The sequence below is a fragment of the Calypte anna genome, chromosome 3 (genome assembly GCF_003957555.1).
Source record: "Calypte anna isolate BGI_N300 chromosome 3, bCalAnn1_v1.p, whole genome shotgun sequence".
Lineage (NCBI taxonomy): Eukaryota > Metazoa > Chordata > Aves > Apodiformes > Trochilidae > Calypte > Calypte anna.
The window spans coordinates 78,835,910-78,856,060 of NC_044246.1; the positions used below are offsets into that span (position 1 = coordinate 78,835,910).

Genomic DNA, 20,151 nt, shown 5'->3' on the forward strand with positions numbered 1-20,151 from the left:
CATTAACAATTTTTGGGTTTGGAAAGACATAGAGAGCTAAAAGTGTGATAGCAGGGAAGTTCCTCAAGCCTAAAGAAGAGAGCCTGTTGAGTAAATGAGCGTAAGAAAATCATTCACTGAGAACAGATTTGGGACACACCACAAATGACAATGACTGAAGCAATTAAAAGCCAACAGAACAAACTGCAATAGGCCATGAACCTAGTAAGAGTATTAGAAATTACTTACTAACACACTTACTGCCAGAAAATATAATGGAACTCAGCCTACACACAGTAACACTTCCATCACACCTTCCAATATAGGACATCAGCAGTTTGAAGTCAGTGAACTATAAGGCTCTATGAGCCTGAGGCCAATACTCTCTCTCTCCTGTCCTTCTCATTAGGAGACTGAGGAAATTTGTTGGTAACACAGGGAGAAAGATCAATGTGCACTGACTGAGATGTATCACATATAATGCGACAACAAAAAGAAAACTGTAATCCTAAAATACACCAGAAGTATGTCTAGGAGATAAAAAGAAAGAGCACACACACTAGCTAGGCAGACAATGCTAAAAACAAACTCTTTCAAAGCAATAAATAAAATTTTTGGTTCCCATGTTAGAGATAAGTCAATTCTAAGTGGAACAGTTAGAGATAAATGTTTCCACTCATTGTGATAATAGAACATCTAGGAGCTAAGCTTCTACACATGAACACAAAGGACTGTTTTGTATACATGTACAAAAAAGAACTGTAGCAGGCCTACTCTACTTAAATGCATAGCAACAAAGGGAAATTAATTACAAAGCAACATTCAAATTTGAACACTGAAATTTAGATTCTAGGGATCATAAAAATGGTGTGCTAAAACAACTTTCTAAAACTAGCAAAAAAAGGAAAGTTAAGTAATTGCTATTAAAACATATAAACTCTTCCATGAGTGATGAAACTACATTGTTGGCACTCAAGTCAAATCAGTCTCTCTCTCCAAGTATTTTGAAGTTCCTTTCCAAGTTTATGCCTTGCTTTGCTTTAAGGAACAATTTCTGATCTCAGCAGGCTTACAGTGGTAAGCCAAAAAATAACCTATGATTTTCTTCAAAGTTAGGAAAGATTGCCGAAGATTTGGAGGAAAAAGAACACTTAGTTTTTATTAAGCCAGTTTAAAAAAAAAAAGAAGCAGCATCAAAATCAATAGGGCTTCTACACTGCTTCCATTAGAGTAACAATGGATCAAACAGTAGGAAGAGGACAAGTAATTAGGGGTAAAACGTTTACTAAAAATGTTTTTATCTTATCTTTGATCTTTATGAGAGATCACCCACTTTGTGAATGCCTGAAGTTATATAAAACCTATTTTAAAAAATATATTTACAGCAGTTTGGCTTGGGTTTTTTTTCCAGTTTTTTCATAATAAATATTCCACAGTCTGTGTTACTAGAGCATTATGCTGGCTTTGCAGGATATGCTTTTATGTACTATTCAAAAGCATAACCTCTCAAAAATTTCAAGAACATTTCAGTAGGGCTACACACTGATAAAAATATGATGCATCTATTACTTTACTCTATCATTCTGTATTTCAGATTACTATAAAACCATATCTAAAAACATAACCCCATATAGTTCCAGCAAAACTGGAAATCTCTTCAGAGCTCATGAGAGTCACAACATGAGAAAGAAATGTTTTTAAATTTCTAGTTAGCACTGGAGATTGCAATACACTGTCCATGTAAGTAGACAGTATGCTTTTTTCAAACAGAAGTCCCAAAAAAATAAATCTCCTCACGTGGCAGAAAATCCATGCACAGAGCATTCTGCTAGGCTCTCCTAGATAGAACCTGGTCTTACAGAGTTTTCTTCTGACAGGGACTACAATTTTTTCATCTGCCATTAGGCTAAAACTAATCAAGTAGTTATCAACAAGGATCTAGGTGGGCCATGCAGGTTTACTCATTAACAAAAAGGAGACAATGTTGAACTGATATGATAATGCTGTTAAGGCTTAAGAGTTTACCAGGTTGCACTGAAAGCAGAAGTACTATTAGAAAGTAGGGAACTGCACTGCAGGGATGAGAGGAGGCTCACACCTCAGAAGATGTGATAGGAAAAGCACTAAGATACACAGACATAGATAGGAACTGCCTCTAATGAAGTGTCCACTCAAAGCTAAAACTAAAGGTCAACAACCAGCTCTCTGAATGAGCAGCAGCACATGAAAAATCTGATTGCAACTCAGTAGCTTCTGCTTGATTGACAATTTGCAGGAAGAAACCCTTTTGACCTGTGTAAGTTAATGCCGTAAGGCTGGCAATAAATTCTAAGTAAAACAAGGATTAAACTGTGCTAAAATTCAGTCATTAACAGGGTGTGTGTGCCCAAATGCATAAAAACTAGACATCATCTCCATTACCAAATACCTACTAATATTACCTCCATCAGTGTTTCCAATTTTTTTCACTGATTTATACAAAAACATAAGATCTGAGAAAAGGGGAGAGAGACTTGGGGATGGGGAACAAGCAATACATCACTGGATCCAGATGCTCTGATTTTTCATCCATAGTGCAGACCCTCCGTTAACTGCAAGCAGGATCAAAATTACACTCTCTATAGTTCCCATTCCAGAAATCAGCAAGATTCTTATGGTCTGCCTGAGCTTCATCTTTTCATGGTCAAGTTTTGTATATAACAATTTCAGTCACTGCTTTTGCTAATAGCTTCAAATAAATCTACAATATATCCAAAGCTCACAAACCTAAGCAAGTTTTTCTGTTTAAAAATGTCAATAGATATATTAAGTGTCTGAAAGCTGGGGAAAAAGTGTAAGTTTAAAGAAGAACCATGCAACACAGCTACCACACACCCTACAAAAGCAATAAAGGATCCACTCTGAAAGAAACACATGGAACCAGGAACAGAAGTAGACAACTTTACATTAATTAGACAACCACCTAGCTACAGACCTGGAGACAAAAATCTCAGACATTAGCTTTAGCAATCTTATCCTTATTTCTTAGTGTCTACATAGCAAGAACTTTCAACTTTAACATCAACATGTGCCTTGCTTTGTTTTTTAATATAAAGCATTTACCTGCATTAACAGTTTGACACAGATTAAGCACTACGCCTGTGAAAACATATATATATATATTCACCATAGTAACTTTACACAGTGAATGTAAAGCAGAACTAGTATGAATGCAACTCCTTGCTTCAAGCTTTCTCACCACCTGCGTGACAGTACACATTTTCAATTTCAAAACTAAGCATGGTTTAAGTACAACTGCTGCTTTGTTATATACGACATTTTCTGATGCGGTGCCAATATTTCTAAGAAGCATAACCTGCTTCACTGAGACACCATTTGCAAGAGCAGCAACACTTTGGAATTATACAAACAGTAAGCATTGCGTAACCAGAACAGGGTGGCATACAAGGTAGCTTAATATCTGCTTGCTGATACTACTACTCCATTTGTTTTCAAAGAAAATCAAATGAAATTAATTTCATCAAACGAATTTCTGAGATCACCATCAAGACAAGGGCATAAAATCCACTCTGTTTTTTCTCAATCTAAGGCTTCTCAAGAAAGAAACGAACTGAATACAAAAACTAGGACCAAAAAGTTCTGGATACAATGCATATTAATGCAAAATGTAAGTAATGTGTTTTGTATGAAAGTGTGGGACTACTCATGATGTGCTTCCAACAGAAAAGTGCCTACAGTGAAAGCAAACAGCTAGCATTCTGGTAAAGATCTAGATGGGAAAAAAAAAAGAGGAAAAAAAAAAAAATCAACCTGAAAACCTCTAAGAAGCCTCATTCTACCTTAGAGCAACTGGAGCTATCACTCTGGGTCTCAATGAAAAAGCAGGCTCGGGACCAGGATCAGAGGTTTTTAAAAACAGGCAAGAAATATAACTGTACCCTCTATCTTCTCCAACACTGATAAAACAGCAAGGTCAGTCTCCTCCTCAGGGCTTGCAATTTTAAAGGTTGTGGGATTTTTTTGTCTTCTTTTTTCTGACTTTTCCATAGACGTGGGACAGAGGGCATATGAACGACAAACACAAATTCAAGCAGCAACTGCCATAAGAAATCATCCTGAATTTTTCAAGTACCAATCTAGTTTCCAAGGTAAGCAACACTTACTCAGTGACACAGAGGAGAACAATGGTGTTTCTGGAAGAGATTAAAGATTTTCTTTCACAAATATAAGAGTTAGCTGAGATTCAAAGGAAGAAGAAGGTGGGAAAAGGGGAGAACAGGTTAGGTGAGGAATTATTTTTTTTTCCTCCTCTTCAAAAAAAATTCAAAAGGTTGCTCCAAATGACTGGTTTACAGAGCTTGAGTTGTAATGCATTTCTGAAATACACTCATGCTGTGATGAAATGTGTTTTGGCATTTAGAAAAAGACTGATCATCAAATTTGCAACAGCTGGAGATATAGAGTGTGACCTTTAAGTGTCAAAGGGTAAGGCAGCTTAGATTTTCAGCGAGTCAAATAAAGTCACAAAGGTAGGATTCTGAAATATTCGTATCCATGAATTTAATTCAAAATCATAAAAATGTTCTTTTTAGATGAGTACTTCAAAGCCTTCTTCAGAATATAATGAAATTATTACAGTCACCTTTGCACTGACTTCAAAGTGGGTTCCAGTAACTCCCACGCACCTGACAGTGCTCAGAAAGCCTGTCTTAATACAACAAGACTCAGCCTAAATGAACTCTTCACAGCCACCAAGAGAAACACATTTAGATTACCAGTAAGCAAAAGTCTGACCCTAACAGGCATTCAGGCAACACAGGAGGCCTCTGAAGCACACAAATCATGTCAGACTTAAGAATGCCTATTATCAGCTACAGCAAAGCCTGAATTCTCAAAGATGAAACTCAGAGTAAATCAATCCAGCAAGACAGGAGAGGAACACCTCATCACAAAAGACCTTTGGGTTGTTGGTTTTGGTTTGTTTTTCTTTAAAATCTGTCAACTAGGAGAACCATTGTTTTATTTAAAAGCATCAGTATTCCTACTTGATTAATTTCTACATTACAAGGATTTCTTACGCTTTTATCAGTTTCTCAGTGCAATAATTTCTATGCCTGCTTACAAAAATCTGCTGAGTCAGGTATCAGATTCAGACAAAGCAATTACATTCAAAGACACAGTATAAAAATACAATACAACAGTTCTAAAAATGTTCATTCTTCAATAGTCTTTCATTCTTGCTACTGTAGTACAGTTTTTGATGCTTACAAGGACATACTTTTAAGTAACTGCAGTCACCATATGTTTCTGCAACTGTTCATAAAGCTATACAGTAAACAACAAAAACAAACAAACAAAAAGATAAGAAGAGTAGAAGCTACAGGTCTCTATACATCCTGAATTTTCTTAGGGACCTTTTAAAAATATTCTTCTACAGGGCTGCTCACTGAGAGAATCCTACACAGGAGAATCCTACAGTGTAAGGCTCCAGACAGTGCCTGTTGCAAGCAGCCTGAATCAGCTGAATCATTACTAGCTATCTCCTTTTTGGTGTGGAAGATTCCTAATTCCCTGAGGTTTTCTTTTTCCCTCGTATCTCCACAGAATTGAGAAACTTCTGCTCAAAGCCTAAAGGAACTACAAGTATTGGGCTAAGCTGCAGCACATGCTATCCTACTGCCAACCCTGGCATTCCAAACAAACCAACAGTGACAGAGCTATTAAGAAGGAACTTAGTGAGACCAACTGGATGATAGCAGATCCTATGACAACAACTGACTGGTGTACAGCTTTTATTTATGACCTAACACAGCAATAATCCTTCAAGTTCAAGAGCTTGTCTGAAGCCTTGAGCCACTTTCTAATTCACCTGGCAGATGATTCCTATACCCAAGAAAACAAACCCAGAAGAACCTAAAAACCACAAGCTACAAATTCACACCTCTACAGAGTCCCACAAGTTCAAGAAATGTTGTGAAAAAGTCCTGTCTAGACATTTATAGCTGACATGTCCTCCTGGGTAAGTGGGAGATGTTGAATTGAACACCTTGCTGCTGAGGAGGGAAGAGAAACCAGGTCTGCAATTTCTCAGCTGAACAGCTTAACATTAGTTAAGGCAATCCCAAAATGAGTGCCAACTGCTTCTGTGCCCTGCTTTTTGGAGTGCAGGGATCTCTCTAAGTTCTTGGAAAGGTGCCTTACAACAGATGTCTCATTGCAGATTTGAGTAAGAAACCAGATTCCAAACATAATTCCATGTACATTACCTTGCAGACAGTTCCACCATTCAGTATACTCTTTTTCCTGGATCAGTTACTAAGACATCTAAATCCTATATACTGCTCAGAAAACTGTGGATTTGGTAGGATACTGCATTCTACTTTGTAAACTAAGGACCTGGGTTCCCACTAACTTAGGAGCCACAACAGTCATGTGCTTAAGTGAATCTAGGCCCTGAGAACTGAGCTAAAATTTAAACATTTACAAGGGCTTGTGCTGTCCTTGTGAAGCAAAACCAAGTTTGGTTCCTCCAGATAATGTTTCCCACATCATCCAAAAGAGCCCAATCTCTAAAAGTTCCCAGTTCCCTGAATACAATTACAGTTACTGTTTTTCAGACATACAAGATGACATATTGAACAAGTCAATGAAGGTCACAGTGGTTATCAAAATAACTTAATCGTGGGTATTCTAATGATGTTTGCAGCTGATAAGCCAGTTAGGAAACTGGGAGAAGACTGGCAGCTCTGGATGTATTCATGCTCTCCCTTACTGAAACACAATGCTTAACATTTGCAGTTCTGTGGAGGTGACTACACAATCAAATATTGTGGTCTAGAAGCATCTCCCCCTCCAATCATCTAAGAAAACCTCTGATTTACACCCATGCCCTTTGAAGCATCAGACACAAAGACTGGCAGGTGAAATATTAGGAGACAGTAGAATGATGCCTTTCTTGTATACTTGGCTCATATGACTTATTCATTAGTTTGAGACAAACTGATTGTCAGATTTACAATCCCCTCACCTTACACAGCAGACAGACTTTCCCACATTCATTTCTAACCTGAAGCACAGATTACTAGCTGATGACATCATCTGATAGTCTACGCATTTCTCTGATTCCATAGATTTTAAAATATATGTGATTTTTACCATTTTTAGGTGGTTTTGTTGCATTGTGTTCTTAAAATAAATATTTCAGTCTTTCAGGGTGTTGCCTAACGTCACAGGAAGCTGTAATTTAGATTCTGATAGCTCATAAATGGACTTGGCTTACAAAGCACAGATGTGCTCAGCCTCTTCTGACCTTACACTTGATGAAAACTATCACTCACCATAAGAAGCAGTAGGGGAAAGGCAACCTAACCATGCAGTGAAAACATACATCTCAACTGCTAACAGTGGAGAGTACTGAGTAATAAAGATCTGTACTCGTAACACCGAGACCCTTCATAAATTCAGTCACAGAAATCAATGCACAGAGAACAATACTGAAAAACAGATCATTGCTGAAGGAATCTAGGCTGCCTTATCCCATTAAACTTGGCAGAATTTCTTCAGAGACTTTATGAACCATACTGTACACTGCTCATCTCAATCTTTTCAACAGGTTCAGAGTAACATTCCTGGCTTGACTTAATTTCTAAATGTCCTTTATTTTGGTAAGGTTTCTTCTGATGATGATCTTCTTTAGGCTGGTCTCCAAGACTGCCATTCTGCTACAGCTGAAGGCTGGATGAAGCCCACTTACCTACACCTATCATTCTCTTTTCATATTCTACAAAGACTTCTGTAATTTTCTCCACGAAACAAAGTCTGAATTCCACAACACATTACCTTTTTGAGGAAAAAGATATGCAAAAAGACCCACTTAATACCAAGAAGCTGATGGAACTATCAGTTGCATCCATCTTCCAGAAGAATTAGTTTAGGAAGAACAGACCAAATTTGGAACCTACATGTGGAGGAGCTCTACACAGAAAGGCTGGCAGGATTCAGTCCCATGGGGCAAGACAGCACACAACAACATTGTATGAGATCAGGTGACTTCTAAAAAGCTTTAGCCAAATTAAGAATTAGTAATGCAAAAATAACCCAAATTTCCCATCGGTTCCCTAGGCAGGAAACAGAGCACTAAAGGAGGGTCTCTGTCACCTCGCCTCTTACGCATGATCTCTGACAATGTAAACTAACACTCCAGTTTCACATGGAAGAACCAGATATAAAGACCACACTACAGAATACAGCCAAAAGCCTAACTTTTTACATTTTACAAATGTAATCTTTACCCCGCTAAACTGAATAGGAATTTCTCTTGACTTCACTGGATGCAGGATCTTGCCCTATACACAAATGCATGCCTCACGATGGCCTACGTAAGAATGTATCAGAAGCAAAATGTTTAGAAAGGTTGTTTTGGCATATCTGCATCAAGCACAATAATTACCATGTTGAAGTAAGACCGGATTTTTACTCCTCTTGCCAAATCCCAAACTATGACATTTCCATCATGTCCAGCAGAGAAGAGAACTCTTGGATCAAACGGATGGGGTTCAAGTACAAACACTTCATCTTCATGTCCCTGAAAATAAAGATGGAAGATGAACAAGAGGATTGTCTCAAGTACAGGAATCAGTATAGCTCTAGCAACAGCAACATCAGTCTACCAAGCTGGATAGAAAAGAATAACTACTTTGACCGGGTATTTTTTCTGGTTGTAACAGTGTATCACACTCTTCTCTCTCCAATTGCCATTTTAGCTTTCTAAGAAGTCTGACAAGTATGCCACCTTCACAACAAGCATGGTCCCAGAGGTTCACCATCCTTTTAAAGTATTAGAATCCACTACATTCAGTACTTTTGGTCTTAATGCTCTGCAGATCTTAATTTATTTAGACAGAGCAGCAGTTACAAATTTAATTTAGACCTAAAAAGAATCAATCACAGAAAGAAAATTGTATCATGTCTCAGAAACTTAACACTAACTTTAAAACTTGGCATGAAATATTTCCATACAGTTACTTACATGTACCTGTTTTCTCAGCTAAAAAAAAAAAACAAACCACAACAAAAACAAAAAAACAAACAAATCTATCAGACATAAATAAAAATGTTGTTTGACTTATTCTAGCTAGAAGCTTTGCTGTTGTAGTCATGGAGTGACTCTGCTGAAGCAAAGCAAATTTGTCCTCTTAACAGTATTTCAAAACATTTGTCACATTAAATAAAGGTAAAGAGAAACAACTGCTTCCTTCTCTCCCTCAAGACAGCATTTCAGGAAAAAAAAGGTCCAAAATTAGTTTCAGACATCTTTAATAATGTTTAAATGGTTAACATGCCTAACTTGAAAGCTTTGTTTTCTAATAAGCAGCTGACAGATATGTCTATTACACCTCAATTATATGGAAACATTTGCTAAGGCACTTTTGAGACAGAAAGAAAATGCGTACAAAAGAACTTCGATGATGCTTATCTAGATTTTGCATTCAGGGCTGATTAATCAACATGAAACACCTTACCATGAGAATATGAATGAGTTGTCCAGTGAAAGAATTCCAGACTTTGAGAGTCATATTATTTACTGCAGTTATAACAGAATTGTCATGGCGATCCCATGCTACCATGGTCACTTTCAGCTTTGTGATTTTATCTTCAACTCCTTGCAAACTTTGTCTAAAACAAAAGAGCGAAAGGTTTCAAAGCAATCCTAGTTTGCCAAAACATTTTTGTGTCCCTAACAAGTGAAAGTACTCCTGTATTTTGTGTTATTATTAAGAATATAATCACTACTTCTTCAAGAAAATAATTTTAATGATGTTTTCTGTTATGTAGCACATACAATCACAAAATAACTGTAGATGTTTAAACAATGACTATAGAGTCCTCCTAATGTCCTGAAGAATATGCTGATCTGTTTTTTCAGAAAATGTCCTCCAACTACATGACCTAAACCAATTAAGTTTGATAGCTACAATATTTGTTGTGACATTTGAAGGGCAAAAGTCCAAACTAGTCAACCAGTGAACAGTAATTTATCCTGGAGAGTATTTGTAATAAGTAGCTACAAATATACAGAAAAGTATTCAGATAGCTTTAAATGAATTAAATTCTCAGGCTATACTCAGTACTATACCACCACCCCTAGTTCAATTTAGTATTGGTAATAATGCTGCTTAACCTGGCATGTATTTTTATCCCTATGAAAACCAAACACTAGCCATCTGCAACATTATCTATCAGAATACTTCAAAATTACATTTTTGTCACTGTGGTTTGAAGATGAATCACCACTGAATTCTCTAGCACATTAGCTTCTGGGAAACCATCAACCAAACGCAACAATAGGATGTTACCACCTAGGAGGCAGACAAAATACAGAATCTTCCATATAGTAAGCACTACAATACATTGCACAATAGCATATATTGTACAACTCAATAATAGAAAATGTAGTTACAGCCACATTACTTTCCAGATTCAATACAGAACCCATGAGGCTTTATAAGCTGAATTCACTATTTCCTTTCAGTGCAGCAATTTAGTTTTCTTTGATAAAATTGTGCTTCTGCAGAAAAGATGAGATTTGGAATCACACTTAAGCCTCTAGTCAAAAAGACAAAACAGAACTCAACTAGAGGTACTGTAATGACACGAACAGTTCAGCTTCTCAAAGCTCAGCATTTGTGACCACAATGAAGAAAAATCCTTTCCTATTATTCTCAGGATCAATTAAAACTGAATTTTTACTGGCTGCATTTTCAGGAGGGAATAAATTAGTCTGTTCTCAAAGTATCAATATTTTACACACTCTTGCCCAACAGTTTCATATTCATGTTTTGTTGCATCTGCCCACAAATCTGATATAAACATTTAACTAAATTACAGCTCATATAATTATTTATTTAGCCTTCTCTTCCATCCTTCTCTCGGTCTTTCAGGACATCTATCCTAAAAAATTTTAGGTTTTGTCCTATGAAATACCATCCTTCAAATCACTCAGTATGACCAGTAAAGGGGGAAAAAATTTACACCTTAAACCCATTTTAAATCTCTCTAATGTATATCAGTTAGAAAACACCATCTCCATGTCAAAATAAGAAGGTGCAGGTCACAATTCATACTGAGTCATTCCCTATCTCCAAACCTCCCTTGTTGCTTGCTCTAGCGTGCAGAAGTCATGTACCTACACAGCCTTGTAAATTCTCAGGCTGTTTAAACAAAGGAGACCCCTTTACAGAGCAAAAGTGATTTATTTGCTCTGGGATGTGGCACAACAGAACCCAGCACTGATCTTCTGGCCATGCAGATTGCACAGCATAAATATTACAGTAAAATGCAAGCAGACACAGTAACAGATCTATGGTTTTCTTGCTGCAGAAATAAATATCTATGTAAGAAGCAATATAAATTTGACCATTAATTTTTTTTTTAGTATCTTTTTTTCTTTTAATCTAACCAAAATATTAGCAGAGGAAAAGCTAGTTTCAGCAGCTCAGTGTGTCATCAGCTATTTGTTTTTATTTGGCTCCAAGAGCTAGGTAAGATACTGTACATTTAAGCAATAATAATACAAGGTGGACTTTCTCCAGCTCTGCTTTTTTGCTTTCTCTCTCTCTCTCTTTTTTTTCCTACTTCCAAATAAGTCTGCAAATTTTATCAATGGTCTTCAAGAAGCTCTCTGACAGTAGAACATTCTACATCACTTACCCTGCTGGGCGAGTAGCCATATCTAACAAAATGCTTTTCCATTCCCTTCGCTTAAATTGCCAGATTCGTGCTGTCCCATCACGGCTTCCACTCACAAATCTAACAAAAGGGGAAAAAACCAAGTTACCTAGGGCTCAAAGACACATCTGTATAAAAAGCAACTTGAAAACTGAAGTTCCAGAATTTAGGAATCAAAAAAGGAAGCTCTACATAAGAAATCCACACAGAGTCAGAATGCTGTACAACTGGTTTGAGGTGAAAAATCCTTCCTGTCCCAGTAATAAATTGAAGACTTGTAGAAAGTGGAACCTGATTCCCTGTACTCAGCCCCTTCAACCTCTGGTGCACCTTGCTGAGTTGTGACACTGCTCTGGCACAGGGACACCAGAATCCAATAAGCATTTTAAGAAACTGACCCTTTCACTCCAGGTAAAGCTAAGGAAGAAAATTAAGGGGTAAAAATAGCTGAAGAGCAAGGGGAAACCGGCAAGAACTACAGACATGATTTAAAAGAAACAAAACCTACTCCAAATAAGCTAGCACTGTATGCTAAGTGTTATAGTACTTTTCTGAATAAGTGTTCCCAACTTGAGGTTTTTCCCCCACCTTTTTCTTCCCCCTTTCTGGGCTACAGGGGTAGAAGGACAAGAAAGACATGGGTGGAGAACAATGAAGTTTGGTTTACAATACAAATGTACATTACAACATCAATTAAATGAAGCATCAGAAAATTCAGAAGAAGCTGAGGCCTTTTTTTTTAGCATCCTTCATATCCAACATCCAAAACTTAAAAGCAAAACATTAAGAAACATTAGGCTAGCTAAACAAGCTACTGTTAGATGCAGTTTGATAGTTTTACTGTATCCAGCAATCATTTAAATGAGAAAAGATTTAAAGGTGCATCTACAGTATATATGATTATGTAACACACACATTTCTTTTTAAAAAGTTCTTTTTTACTCCTTAATTTTGGCAAATTTGTAATACTTTCATCATTCATTACAATGAAAATAACAGTATAGCTGAAGCAGTGTTATTGAAGCAAAACAGAATCCTACAATTATATATCATTTTACTCGACAAACATCAATAAAAAGCAAATTTTAATTATTTTTTTAAATAACTACTTCCAGAAACTGGTATCTGCTAATGTCTACAATGCTGAAAAAAAACCCAGCTCTGAATTAATAAATTATGTGCTTACCTGCTACTACTGTTAGAAAACTGAATGCTGTCAACTTTGTCCTATATAAAAAAGAGTTGAAAAAAAATCAAATATGATTCCAAATTATCCAAATTTATTCAAATTGTTGTATTAACCACATACATATATAGTTTTTAAAAAGTATTTACAGTATGAAACTCCAACTCTGATATCTTCTCTGGCTGACCTGATCCAAAGTAATAAACCCTAATGATGTGATCTGTACTCCCAGTGGCCAAAAACATTCCACCTGAGAAAAACAAACAGATAAGTCTTTAGAAAAAAGGGCAATCTAAGGTTATTACAGTATTTTTTAACTGCTGTGACATCAAACTGTTAAATTTATTCCCTTAAACTTAAAGCTGTCTCATTTCACCTGTGCCTGTAACAGACCTTTAAGTATAAACAAAATTTAGAACCTCAAAATTATCTCACATTTGCTGTCATACATGCATCTCCAGATATACCTGAAATATTAGCTAACTATAGTAATTTGTTGCAAGTAAGCCCCTAGAAGCCTCAATCTTAAAAATTCAATGGAACTGGAGCTCAAGTACATTTTCAGAAAATTGTAAGGTCTGTCATTTTGATTGTTTATCCAATTACTTATGCTGCATTCTTCAGCTGCCAACTCTATAATCAATGAAATTCAGACCATGAGAATCTGGTAATCAACACCTTTTCCCAGTCCCTATAAATTCCATCTCAGATAAAGCCTACTCTCAGAATCACTCTGAGAAAAAGATGCACACTGTGTTAAAAAGATGCACACAGAAGGGACTTACTTTCAACATTTTGTATTTAACTGTTTTCAATAATTTTCTTATCACCAAGAGTTAGTATGTAGATTCTGAATTTCTATTTTATATACCTGGGGTTTTTTTAATAGCTACTTTAACTCAATTTCGTTTAATTAATAAGAAATATGCAACTTCATTTTACTCCCAAAATGACTTAATACATTTATATAAGGGAGAAAAGGACAAAAGAGAAATATTAAATAGAAAAAAAAAAGTCTTTTACCAGCACTGAAAGAAGAACAGATCATTTGGACTCCGGGCCGAGGGCGTTCTGTAAACTTTGTTGGCCTTGGACTACAAATAAAGAAACAGTTAAATAACTTCCTAATTGGGCTTTAAAATTAAGTCAGTATCTTAGAAATAAAGCACAGAATGACAAAGTTAAATATGAAGGAACAGATGGCTGCCCATCTATAAGCAATCTTGTGTGACTACGCTTTATGATCTGATCTTTATGGAACTAAGACATCCAGATGGACTAAGTAATCCACGTATCAAAGAGAGCTATACCACAACTTAAATCCCAAGCCCCTCTAATAATATTATACAAAACACTTTCCTCAAGTCATCAGCAAAGCAGAAGACACTGGAGCAAGCTGCCCATCATGTTGAGTTTTAGACTACCAGTATACTGGAACTCCAGTTTTCTCCTGCAGCACAAGGCTGCTTTTACAAGAGAGAAACACAGCTTGGTACTTTTCACAGAAAAGGATACAAAAGAAATCTAAACAAATTCAGAGTTTAGCAAAGTATTAGAATATACCAGTTTCTTCAGAGGACATTTTTTTGCGGGCTAGTTTCAAATAGCACTCAGAGAATGCGTAGACAATGGGCAGCAGTTGGTGAGGAATTTTACTTTATGGCCTATGCTTCCTTTTAAGCATTTCAGAACCTGATCTGCAAGCAGAACTGAAGTTTCAATGGATTTTGCACTTCAAGAGTGTATAAAAACAAAACAGTCTGGTTCTGCAATCACCACTTTATTCTGCTCATGCAGTACAGCAACCTCAAATCAGTCGGTGGTCTTGCACAGTATGCCCTTTAAAATCTTCACTCGAAGAATAAACTTAGTAGAGAGCAACAGAATTATATCTGCAAGTATCATCACTAAAGATTTGTTTAAACATTTAAAAATGCATTTTCAAAACTTCATCTATTTTTTTTCTCTTTTAAAAGCAAAATGGGCCATATATTAAATTTCAGCTGAAGACAGATGCTCAAGATCTTTTTTCCCTAATCAGCTATTGCTATCTCACAGGTAAGTATTAAACCTTAGTGGTGCCTAGGCATAACACAAAGTAATAAAACCCAGGAATACAAGTTAAAAAAAAACCAAAACACCCTCTCTCCAAAATGTCCATTCAGGATAGGCTGTTTCTCTGAACTTCTAGGAGTTTTAAGGTAACTCCCTGCAGACTCATGACAAGGAAACTTCACAACAAAATACACTAAACAAGACAAAGATCCATTCTACAAAACAGTCGAAACCCTTCTTAACTGAGATACTAACATAAAAAGAACTATCAGATGATTCAATATGCAGCTTACATAATTTGGAGCAAGTGTAAATAGATAAATAGGCTGCTGTTTTCTTCCACTGTGGTTTGTGAACTCTGCCTTTGGAGTTAGGACAGCTGCAAAACAGAGCAAGTACGCACTTATGTTCTAGTTTGGATAATCAAGTTAAATTCTCCAACTTATGTCTCTCTAATGTGTGTTATTTTACACTAGAGCAGACTGCGTAAAATTATTTGGGCAATCAGTACTTTTGGGAAGCAAGAAAAGTGGACAGAATCATAATTTCTTGAAACATACAGAAACCAAGCTAATTGTCTTGCTTCACAAACACTCTGAATTCAATGATTAAGTAGCTGAAGAGCACTGAGAAACCTTCATCAACACAAAGACATCCAGAAAAGTCCTGGTAAACCATTTTGCTCCTGGAGGAGATCTGTATTTCAGAGAACCAGAAATAAGAAGGGTTGCAGACAAAAAGTAACCTGCCCTCAGAACAGCAAACAATGAAGCAATCTGTCTATGTGTTTCAACTAAGGGACACACTCATTTAAACGAGTTCATTTTCTTCAAAATACAGCAACAGTGCAAGAATGGTGAATTAACCCAAGCCCTGCAGACTACTCTCACTCTTGTAACATAGTGCCTCAAATACAGCTTCTTCAGAAGAAACTGAAAACTAAGTCTTTGTTCACAAGCTAATGAAGAAAGTTCAGCATATCTAATTCTGATGAATGACCAGTCCCTTTAACATTCAGTGCCTTCTGCTTAAGGAAGCAGAAGGGAAGTATCACACCACACTTATGACAACTGAGAAATCAACGTCTTGTCCAAAACAGGAACATCAAAATCATCAGCACGTGTTTTTCCCAAGTTGTTTTTTTTCCCGTCTTTTTAAAATTATGAAGGAAAAATATAAAAGAAGAGAACCAGTATAGTAAGTTCCTCTCCCCATATCCGTGAGACAGTTCTGCTGCCTTATTCACATGGACTGCCAGTAACAGACTAACACTAGAAACCTGTGAGCCAAACAGGTGGCAGAAGAAAACTAAGCATCTTTCTCTGAAAAATTACACCAACAAATATTTTGCAGTGCAACTGATTTAACTTTAATGCACTGGTCAGTTTTAATAATTCTCCCTTAAACTCAACACATTATTCTTCCATTTCTGATGATCCAAGGCTGATTTTCTTTATTCTCCCCACTGTCAACTGAGACAGGATCTGACCCTTGTGTGTTTTCTATCATCCAGAATAGTAAGAGGAAATTAAATAGGGGGAAAGCCTTAATTGCCTGCTTAATTAGGGTTTTTTTGTTTGTTTTGTTTTCCTATCTTGTTCGGGCCACATTTCTTGACTTCCTTACCTGCAGCAACAACCAGCCTTACTGTTCCTTTATTTGGAAACCAAATTAATCTACCTGAAATGTTACTGCTTTTAAGTATGCATGGTAACTTCCTGGTCAGAAATCTCTTCACTGAAAGAAGAGCACACAGGAAGCTCTGTGGTACTGAAGAACATACATCCACACTGCTCACAGAAGCACATGAACAAGGCTCATCACTCTCTTCAAAACAGCAGGAGAACATTGTGGCCAGTGGTGCCAGTTGTCTGTGTTTCATCCTATGTAATGTGTCCTTTTGAAGTTTATCAAAATAGAACTGTCACCAAGTATCTCCTGTCTGGACCTTATGTGTGACCTAGATATTGAACATGCCTCATTTAATGAGGTTATCAAAAACTGGGAGACCTAAATGGGAGGGAAGACTCTCATTTCAGAATACTATTAATGCTGCAGCAGAGCTGCTGGCAAAGCTGAATACAAGGATTTTTGCAATCTAAAAATCAAACAAATTAAGTATTTGTGGAGATTAAAAATAAAAATTAAAAAAACCAAAACAAAACAGAACTGGGATAGGGCATTACTAAACACTAGAAGGTTGAAAGGATATCAAAGTGCCTTTAATGGTAAACACTACGCTTTTCAAAGTGGTGAATTTTCCAGTTCGAAACAATTTGTTGAGATACAATAATTGCTCTGTAAGATTTTGATTTAATTTTAGAAGTGGAAAATGAACAATTTTGAGTTTCCTTGTCTCACGAAGAAGCTGCAACTAAAATACTGCCTTCGGGGGAATTCTTCCCAAGACGGAAGTGCAATTTTCAGTTAAAGACAGGGAATGAACCACTAGACTTAACCATCCAAGCTGTGTTCCACTAGAAACAGTTTTCAGCATAGTTAAGAACAAAACTTACTATTTTTAATTTGACAGCACATTGAACACAGTACTGTATCCAAATGCTGCCTTTCCCATATTTTATGAAAAGTTCAGCAAGTCCTGCTGGCACTGCCAATCAACCTGAAACAACAATCAACCATATGACCATCATGAGGCTGCTCAACAGCTCATCATCTTAACTCACTGCCAAATGATTCACTTAGTGCAGAGTATAAAAAGCAGAGGGGTGTGTGTGTGTGTGTGTGTAAACATACATACATTTTTTTAAGCAGATGAGATTTCAAAACTTCCCCACCAGTCCCAATTTCAAGTATTGGACAACTTAGGAAGACACTTTATCACTGACAGCAATTGTACTCTTTAAGGACAGGCTGCAGTCACACTCAGAAGGAGGATGAAATCAAGTTCTGACCTAAGCATGTGATAGCACTCTTCACCTGTCTGACTTAGACCTTCCCATCTTGCCTAAAAGCTCCCATTTCTCTTGCCTTTCTTTCTACTTATCTTTCTTTCTTTTATCTTTCCTTTGATAGTCTTATATTGCTGGCACTTACCTTCCCCTAGTATATTACTGAATGGCTGTGGAGGGAACCTGCCACATTTCCACAATTCTGGAAGCAGTTCCAGATCTAAAGGATGTGCAATTACTTCATCAAAAACTGTGTGACAGCCAACACCCATTACTGAGACACACTGTCCATACAATGCAGCCTTCCTTTCAAAAGTTACACTGGACTCTTGAGTTTCCTTTTATCAATAGGATTTACTAGAATTAACAAAATCCTGGTTAGAAATGTTTACAGTTTAGCAACTTGAAGTAAAACTTCCTGTAACTAACAAATTCTCCTGAACCAAGACACTGTTCAATTCAGGAAGAGCTACACTATGACTTTTCTGAGTGGCCAACTCGTTCAATATCCTAAGAAACACACAATTATGTTCCAGTCCCAAAAGACATGCCTGTTTGTTATTTGACTTTACCAAGCTTTTAGCAAGCTTTAGCTCTGATCAAAAGGCTTCCATTACTTCAAATATGTAAAAGCTCTACGTACAAACAAATGTCTAAGACCAGAAACCAGCCTCACGAGTAGCCAAAACTGGATGTGTTGAGAGCAGTAAAAAAAGTCCGTGTAAGAATATCCTTGGCAAGGAGTTTCATAGCTTAACTTCTTATTTTGTAAAGAATCACCTCATTCCAATTTTGGAATCAGCTACCTTCACTGGACACTCTCTAGTACAATAAAGGTCCACAAGCAAAGACTCACTGTATTACCTTCCTCATGACTGCACATCTACACTACATCTCCATGACACTCATGACTGCACGTCTCATCTTCACGCACTCATCTCTTCCCAGACTGAAGAAACACAGCTTAAAGGGTCACTCTGTTTTCTTAAACATACTGACACAACAGAAGGACAATGAAGTATCAGTCTCAAAATCTGCTGTGCACTCTTGTCATTAAGCAACATCAATTACTGGCATGACTTGGGTTACCAGACCACTTCCTTGCTGCCTTGCATGAGACAACTCATCTCTTTCATCCGTGCTGCTGTTTGATCACATCTGATGCGACTGCTTGCACGTGAAAGCATTGCTCAAAAATCTCCTATTCTTTTAATGTTTACCAAGTGCCTCTCACTGAAAATTTGTATTCTACATTTACGCATCACCATGGACAGGATTTTGTTGAAAATCCCCTAACATAACTGATGACAGCCTCTTCACTCCCTGAGTTTTACCTCAACAAATTCCATCTCAATATCCAAATATTCATTTCTAAACATTCACCTTCCAGTTCATGCTGTATATCCCACTTAAGTCTCATGAATTTCCCTGTTCCCTAATTACAGAATTTGTTTCACAATTCAATTCCATAGAGTCAAATTTTATTTAGGAGGGGGGAAAAAAGTAAAAAGAGAGAAATGTTCCCTCAAAAGGCTTAAAAATCATCTTGTCAATAAGAGTTCAGACTTAAGAAACCCTCAGAAAAAGAATGTGGTGGCAACTCTCCCCCATTGCATATTAAAATAAGCACGTAAGTTCCTTTGACTACAGCATGCAGAGGTTTAACACCCAGAAAAGCAGCTTAATCTCCAATATAAAAAAAAACAAGCCAGCCCAAATGCCCAAAGAATATCAAAATAGCTAAGGTCCAGCTCCCAGAGAAGTGGCAAATCTAACTACAAAGCCCTGTGTAAGCTTAGCATGCTGCAAGATATTCTAACAGAAAATACCAAAATTACAAGAACACAACCCATCCCCAAAGCTGAACTACTAATGATTACTAAAACAACACTTTTGAGCTACAGGTGTTTTGTGATAAAGAAAATGAACGAGCAAAACACATTTGAAAGCCACTCAACAAGTTACTTTAAAAAAAAAAACAACCCTGAAACTGTCTCTATTTGAGAGCCCTGCCATTTTCAGTATTTTACACTTTGAGGGCAGAAACTTCAAACTCAGCTTCAGCCACCAATACACAGCTACTCAAGAATGCTGCCTCCTACCTTGCAAAAATATTCCTATGTAAAAAGCACCTGTGAAAAGGTAATAGAAATAAGAACAAAGTACCACATCCTAATTTATCACTGGGGCATTAATTTCTCCTAAAAAAGCCTCAATTTCCAAGTCTGAATTGCAATCATTACATCAACATAACTTTCATTTCATTTAGGATTTTGAGATGAAATAGAAACAAAA

The 20,151-nt window shown here is 36.8% G+C and overlaps 1 protein-coding gene across 1 annotated transcript in view; it reads right to left on the reverse strand.

Annotated features, from left to right (window-relative positions):
* The window catches only part of PHIP (pleckstrin homology domain interacting protein), a 111,673-nt gene that overhangs the window by 58,291 nt on the left and 33,231 nt on the right, over positions 1 to 20,151 (reverse strand). Inside the window, exons 10-15 of the mRNA XM_030446811.1 lie at positions 13,916 to 13,986; positions 13,042 to 13,142; positions 12,893 to 12,933; positions 11,689 to 11,787; positions 9,501 to 9,654; positions 8,429 to 8,563 (exon numbers count right to left, since the gene is read on the reverse strand). Coding sequence (XP_030302671.1) covers positions 8,429 to 8,563; positions 9,501 to 9,654; positions 11,689 to 11,787; positions 12,893 to 12,933; positions 13,042 to 13,142; positions 13,916 to 13,986 — 601 coding nt within the window. The remainder of the gene's footprint in view (positions 1 to 8,428; positions 8,564 to 9,500; positions 9,655 to 11,688; positions 11,788 to 12,892; positions 12,934 to 13,041; positions 13,143 to 13,915; positions 13,987 to 20,151) is intronic.